This window comes from Tiliqua scincoides, chromosome 16 (assembly GCF_035046505.1).
Source record: "Tiliqua scincoides isolate rTilSci1 chromosome 16, rTilSci1.hap2, whole genome shotgun sequence".
Lineage (NCBI taxonomy): Eukaryota > Metazoa > Chordata > Lepidosauria > Squamata > Scincidae > Tiliqua > Tiliqua scincoides.
This window is the reverse complement of record NC_089836.1, coordinates 808,147-815,646: the sequence shown is the minus strand read 5'-3', so window position 1 is coordinate 815,646 and position 7,500 is coordinate 808,147. Positions and strand designations below refer to the sequence as shown.

The following is a 7,500-nucleotide window of genomic DNA, read 5'->3' as shown; positions in this document are numbered from 1 at the left end:
ATTTGGTGGGCCGCTGTGAGATACAGGAAGCTGGACTAGATGGGCGCTCCAAGTCGCTCCAAGTCGCTCCGTTTACTCAACGTTGCCCCAGAATGCATTGCGATGCCTCCCTTTCCTGGTCATGCTGCATTCTGGGGGGCACCGTTGGGGGGAAAAAGTCTCTGTAGATCCTTGGTACCTTTTGGAGGGGAGGGGGGATGCGGAATGGAACCTCTGTGGATACCAGCGCATACCTGTATACGCACCTGTTGGCACACTGAGCATATTGGCGTACTGCGCATGTCGGCCAGGGACAGTGAGCTTGGATTTGGCGGCTGAAATGTGGCATTGACTCACCGCCAACGGAAGTAGACAATGTTCAGATATTCTTTCCCACCCTTCAGAACCCGGCGACCACGCGCCAAGCTGTGACGAGTGCAAACCCGGCTACACTGGCCGCCACTGCGGTCAGTGCGCCGACGGCTACTACAGCTCCAACGCCCTCTGCGTCCGATGTCAGTGCAATGGGAACGTCGACCAGGCTCGGTCGCCGAGGGTCTGCAAGCCAGAGACGGGAGAGTGCCTGGACTGCCTCTACCACACCGCAGGCTTCCATTGCGAAAAATGCAGAGAAGGTTACGCCCGGCGTTCGGAAGGCGGGAACTGCACCAAAAACGGTAACGGGGCTTTCATCTGCTGGGGTGAAACAGGTGGAGCTGCCTTTTGTGGTCGTACAGGGTTCTTTCTCAGCTGTGCTTGGACAGGCCGGTGAGAAATCCGTGAGAAATGAGTGTCCCCATGGAAATCTGACTGGGGCGGGAGGGGTTTGAGGCCGGTTGGGGAGGCTCAGATGGCGAAGGGAGGGGTTTGTGGCAGCCTGAGTTTCCACGTTCCAGCACTGGAATGTGCTGGAATCCCTAGCGTGTATGCACTGCTGAAACAGGGACGCCTGCGTTGGCTCGGCCATGTTGTGAGAATGGATGATGGCCGGATCCCAAAGGATCTCCTCTATGGAGAACTCGTGCAAGGAAAGCGCCCTACAGGTAGACCACAGCTGCGATACAAGGACATCTGCAAGAGGGATCTGAAGGTCTTAGGAGTGGACCTCAACAAGTGGGAAACCCTGGCCTCTGAGCGGCCCGCTTGGAGGCAGGCTGTGCAGCATGGCCTTTCCCAGTTTGAAGAGACACTTGGCCGACAGTCTGAGGCCAAGAGGCAAAGAAGGAAGGCCCATAGCCAGGGAGACAGACCAGGGACAGACTGCACTTGCTCCCGGTGTGGAAGGGATTGTCACTCCCGAATTGGCCTTTTCAGCCACACTAGACGCTGTTCCAGAACCACCATTCAGAGCGCAATACCAGAGTCTTTCGAGACTGAAGGTTGCCAACATATGAGTTTCCACCGACCAAAGAGAATGGACTCCTTCTGGGTGTCCAACCATTAGTGGCCTGGAAGAACACCAAAGGGAGAAATTATGAACGGGGAAAGGAGAAGCCATGAATCCTCTTGAGATGGTCCTCGTCCCAGTTGGCAAAAGCTACACAAACTGGGTGCCGGAAGCTGGCAGCGGAGTTGAACATCTGAAGAGCCCTTGCTGGATCTAGGCCAATGGCCTATCTAATCCAGCTTCCCAAATCTCCAGTGGCCCACCAAGTGTCACCACAAATGGGTTCAAGAGAGGAGATTTTGATTAGACCTCAGGAAGCAATTCCTGACTGTCAGGGCAGTTTGGCCGGTGGAACAGATTGCCGAGAGAGGTGGTGGACTCTCTCCCACTGGAGAACTTCAAGAGGAGGCTCGATAAGCACCTGTTGGAGATGCTCTAAGAGGATTTCCTGGCTAAGGCAGGGGGTTGGACTAGATGACCCAGCAGGCTCCTTCCAACTCTATGATTCTGTGCCTCTAGAAGTACAGAATCAGCAAGTGTTATCCTGCACATGCCTGATCTTGTCTGATCTTGGAAGCTAAGCAGAGTCAGGCCTGGTTAGTACTTGGATGGGAGACCGCTTGGGAATACCGGGTGCTGTAGGCTTATACTAGTCTTTCGAGACTGAAGGTTGCCAACCATTTCTAGAAGTACACAAAACAACAAGATATTACGTCTGGTGCCCCCCATAAGAGCTCCACTGGATCAGGCCCTGTTTAATCCAGCTTCCTGGATCTCACAGTGGCCACTCCCAATCTCTTGGTGCCACTCCCTTGCATCTGGGACTCAGAGAGAGGTTGCACACAGTCATCATGGCTTGCAGCCCATGATGGACTCTTCCTCCATCCGTCTGTCCACTCCTCTTTTGAAGGCATCTAAGGCCAGGTGCCATCACAGTGTCCTCCGGCAAGGAGTTCCACAGGTTAATTACACGCTGGGTGAAGGAAGAATGATGCGGAAGGAGGTGGACTCTGAAATATGTCCATGCCCAGGCCGTGAGAAGTTGCAATAGAAGAGCCCTCGTGTCGAGCTGTGCCTAGAAGTGTATACTGGCTGGCAGTGCCGTTGATATAATATTGGCTGTCTGTGCCTGTACTTCCAAGCACCCAGGAGAAGGAGAAGCCCAGCACCATTGTGGTTGAAGCATCTGAACTGTATTCTAGACAGGGGTGGACTACTTGTGAGGTTCAGTGGTGAACTTCCCTGCTCTGCTGCTTCTCCTCCTCCCATCCCCTGGATTAAGAAAGGAAGCGGGGAACTGAACAGGAAAGGAAGCTTGGGGGGGCTGTCGTACACTTGGGTCTCACTCCCAGGGTTTTGGGTGCTCAGAGTTGTTGGTTCTGAACCCTAGAGCCCTCAAAGATCCCTGTTCGGTAGTACTGCCACCACCCTGTAAGAGCCAGTGCCTCAATCCAGGGACACTGAGACCCTCTAGGCTTAACTATATCCCTTGTAGGCACTGAGCACTTCCTTTACTTCAAGTCTCAGTCCTCAAGTTACTAGTCCACAATGAGGATTTTTGGTAGCTTGCTGAACGGCTAGGCAGGATTCTGAACCTTTGACCCCAACAGACAATGAAGCAACATGGTAAAAGGATTTTTACTTGATTAAGTACATAGGGTTACAAAAAGTTACAAAAGGCAGCAAATGCTAGAGGCATAAAAACTTCTAGGAAACATATCAGCATAAAACAACAAAGCTAACTGGCTAACTCTGTTAATCTCTGACTCTCACCTGGGTCAGCTTCTTTTGTAGCTCCTCAGTTACCTAAGAGGCCACATGGTCCTGGCGGGGCAGGATGTGCACCCACCACCTCTCTCACCCAGAGACCAGGAACAAAGACCCTGTCCTCAGGAAGTGGGGCTGGAATCTCCCCTCTCAGCTCTTCCCTCCCCCCTGGAAATCTGCAGCTGCATTCCATCCTTGATGGGCTTCTTTCTGGCTGCCTAGGTGCTACATAATCACCTTCCATTGAATTGTAAATTCTTAGCAGCTAGGACCGAAAGCCCCTTGCAAGTCCCTTCTGTGTTACTGGGTAACTTGGTTCAGGCCTTGCAATGCTACTAGGCCTGAACTGTACATATTCATGACAGGGGCTAAAGTGTCTCAATGGAGAAGGAGAGAGTGGTGGGCTAGATTGTCTTGATTGAAGAAGCATAGAGGAGAAGAGAGTGGTGGGCTAGATTGTCTTGATGGAAGAAGCATAGAGGAGAAGAGAGTGGTGGGCTAGAGTGTCTTGATGGAAGAAGCATGGAGAAGAGAGTGGTCGGCTAGAGTGTCTTGATGGAGGAAGCATGGAGGAGAAGAGAGTGGTGGGCTAGAGTGTCTTGATGGAGGAAGCATGGAGGAGAAGAGAGTGGTGGGCTAGAGTGTCTTGATGGAGGAAGCATGGAGGAGAAGAGAGTGGTGGGCTAGAGTGTCTTGATGGAGGAAGCATGGAGGAGAAGAGAGTGGTGGGCTAGAGTGTCTTGATGGAGGAAGCATGGAGGAGGAGACGAGAGGTGGGCTAGAGTGTATTGATGGAAGAAGCATGGAGGAGGAGACGAGTGGTAGGTTAGAGTGTGTTGATGTAGACACTCTACCCCACCACTCTCTTTTCCTCCATGTTGCCTCTTCACCTCTGTTCCCTCTTCCCTTTTGAATCTGATGAGGCTGGCCTTTTCTCTATGGCAGCCCCACAGAGCTCTTTGCAGTTCTTTGCAGAGTCAGTGTTGAAACGGAGAGAGGAGGAGATCGCACAGGCCTATGGGATTCTGTCACAGTTCCACTGTTGTACATGTTGCTCTCTTGCATTTTCTAGAACCCACCCACGAGCCAGAGCAGAGAGGGCTCACCTCTCCGGCGATAACCATCATCCCGTTCACACCCTCCTCGACGGCCGCCGTCAGTAGCCCGCCGAGCCCGACAACCGCGCCGACGCCATTTCCCGCTGGCTCCACGGACAACAGCACTTCCACCCTGGCTGACGTCTCGTGGACGCAGTTCAACATCATCATCCTGACGGTCATCATCATCCTCGTGGTTCTCCTGATGGGCTTTGTGGGCGCCGTCTACATGTACCGCGAGTACCAGAACCGGAAGCTCAACGCCCCCTTCTGGACCATCGAGCTCAAGGAGGACAACATTAGCTTTAGCAGCTACCACGACAGCATCCCCAACGCGGACGTCTCCGGCCTGCTGGAGGACGACGGGAACGAGGTGGCGCCCAATGGCCAGCTGACCCTGGCCACCCCCATGCATAACTTCAAAGCGTAGTGGGCAGGTCGTGGACACTCATGGCCCGATGAAGTGATGAGTCCTGCTGTGTGTCCCACAGATCTGGACTGGAAGCGTTAACCTTTTGTCCCTGCCGTGGTCCGGGTTCAAACTGGGCCCCTTACGGCTGTCGCTTCCCAGGGACAGGAGGTGGCGCGAGTGGGAATGGCCACCTCTGTTGCAGGCACGTAGCAGGTGTGGGGAGACCCAGATCAGGACTGTGATAGGGTGTGTGTGCAAGGTATGAAAAAATGCTCTTGCCTCGACTGCAGTCCACAGATGAGCGCCGGGCACTGGAAGGAACTAGACGTGTTTCGGTGAAGCTATAGGTTGTGCTCCGTTCATTGTCGTCGTCCCCCCCCAAAAAAAAATCCATAGACACCACCATGGATATGAACTAGTATTTAAAAACACAACTTGGACTTGCTCGGAGATATATTTTTGTATCGAGATGACGCGTACCGGGAAGCCTCTACAGCGAGGCTCTTATGTTCTGAAGTCATCTCACCGCAGATCCAGAAGTACGTGGACTTCAGGGTCTCCTGTTTTTTTTTAAAGCACCCGTTCGGTGGAAAAACAGCCGGCAAGATGGTGGATTTATAGGAAACGGGCGCTTGGTTTGGAGGCCCCAAAAAACTTTTGGTGGAGTTTCATTATTTAAAAAAGGAAAAAAAAAAAAGGAAGCCATGTTCGCTTCACGGAGTGGTGAAAGACGTGCTCATGAGAGATTGTGATTGGTTGGGGGGGGGGTTGTCTTGATTCCAGGAGTGCAGAAGGTTGTGGAGAAACCAACAGTGTGTCAACCTCTCTCTTCCTTTCTTAAGGGGACAATGTTATTTAAAAAAAAAAATTCAGGAATCCGTTTATTTTGTTAGCTTTACCGGACTCGGTCACTTCCGAGGAAGGGCACGGAGGCAGATCCGGCGCGGAAAGGCCCCGCGACGGCGATTCGGCGGCCTTCGGTTTGTAATTATTTGTACAAAAACCTCACGAGGCATATTTTATCTGTACAGCGGTTTGTGGAGGTGTGTTAAAAAGGAAAAAACACACACACACAACTGAGGCAAGCGAGTATTGTTTTAAGTTAATTGTGCGGTAAATGTCATTGGCCGGAGTGCCGGAGCTGGGTCTCCGGCAAAGGGTTGTTGCCAATGTTCTGATAACACAAATGACTTTGGTTTTGGGTTGAGAATTCTACTGGCTTGTTTGGCAATGACACCTTTTTGTCCTCCCTCCCCAACCCCATTGAATAAGTCTGACTTGGAGGCATTTGTGAACTTCTGGTGATGGGACTGGTGGTTGCACAGTTCAAGGTGGTGGTGAAACGCGGGTGGGTTTCTTGGAACGCCAAAAAGTACGTCTAGGAACAGCCGAAAGACCCTCTGCCGGCAGATAAACATAATGCCGTGTTAGTGAGTTTGTGCCATTCTCCCTCTTCCAGCAACCTCACCTGTCCATGTCTTCTCCTCTGTTGTGAAGTTGACAGGACAACTTGGCACCGAGAGCCACCAACCCATCCCTCTTCTGAAACATGTTATTTGAGACATCCTCCCACCTTTGATATCCCATCGGACCCCCAGTGCCACAGGCGGATGGGAGCGGAACAAGCACTTAATTTTATTTATTAGATTCATAACCCCCCCTTTTTTTTTTGCCCCCAGGATGCTCAAGGCAACTTTTAGACCTTTTAAAATATGGTGGGCCCGTGGTATCTGCATGGGATCCATTCCAGGGCACCCCACTCCATGGATATTGATTTTCCATGGATAATCAAAGCCATGGGGAGGGCGTCCCTGGCACAACCAGAAGGCGCTTCCGGTCTTGTCTAGGAGACCCTGTAAAGTCCTCTGCCCACGAGCTCGGCACTTGTGGGTATTGAAATCCATGGATGCCTAACCTGCAGATAAGGAGGTTACCATATCGATTTATCTTTCCTGATAAATTTTACGTCCTTACTATGGGGTACGGCATGACAGAACCCCTGTTCTCCAGAACTACTTTCAGCCAACCCCCCCTTCACCGTTTTGTATCTGATTAAAGAAAAACGGTGCCCTTATCTCTCAAGCAAAATTCCCAAACTTTGTTGCTTGCACTTACTTGAGCTTGGGGCTGCAGAGCCCTTTAAATACCCCAGTAGTCAGAGCTAGGAGGCTCCTCGGGCTATAACCATTCAGGCATGCTGTTAATTTTGGGACTGGCATTGTCGACGGGGCTAGTGGTCTGGAATGAAGTTGGGTCATAAGAACATCAGAAAACCCCTCTGGATCAGGCCCAAAACCTGTGATCCACCAGATGCCCCAGGGAGCACTCAAGGCAACAAAAGAGCCACTTCTTGTTGCCACTCTCTTGCATCCCCAATCCTATGCATGTCTAGTCAGAAGTAAGTCCCATTAGAGTCAATGGGGCTTACTCCCAGGAAAGCGTGGACAGGATTGGGCTGTTGCCTACTTCTAGAACCGGAAGGTTGCGTATACTCATCATGGTTTGTAACCCGTGATGGAATTTTCCTCCATAAAACTGTCCCATCCCATTTAAAGGCATTCTCAGCTGGTCACTATCACTGCATCCGGTGGCAAGGAGTCCCACAGATTAATGACACACCGGGCAAAGAAATATATATGCTTTTTCTTTATCTAAGAAACAGTGTGTTTCTTAGGAGCAGAGATCTAACACACTACCACGGCAAGACCTAACACGCATGACGATTGACTGTCAAGAGGGAACCTTGCGCTTGTAAATAGCGCAAGCATTGCGGTGAGTCGGGCCAAACCGAGGAGGCAGGAATGAGGATTTCAGCATTGTGGTCCCATAATCCTCTGGCATCCTGGGCTCAAGCTTTC

At 51.6% G+C, this 7,500-nt stretch overlaps 2 protein-coding genes across 2 annotated transcripts in view; one reads left to right on the top strand and one right to left on the bottom strand.

The window, feature by feature from the left end:
• NOTCH1 (notch receptor 1) overlaps window positions 1–7,500 on the bottom strand; it is a 787,535-nt gene that overhangs the window by 535,227 nt on the left and 244,808 nt on the right. The gene's annotated exons all lie outside the window — the stretch shown is intronic.
• Window positions 1–7,500, top strand: part of MEGF9 (multiple EGF like domains 9) — a 66,994-nt gene that overhangs the window by 59,157 nt on the left and 337 nt on the right. Inside the window, exons 5-6 of the mRNA XM_066610608.1 lie at window positions 384–656; window positions 4,206–7,500. The exon at window positions 4,206–7,500 is cut by the window's right edge and continues 337 nt beyond it. Of these exons, the coding sequence (XP_066466705.1) occupies window positions 384–656; window positions 4,206–4,660 (728 nt within the window). The 3' untranslated portion in view covers window positions 4,661–7,500. The remainder of the gene's footprint in view (window positions 1–383; window positions 657–4,205) is intronic.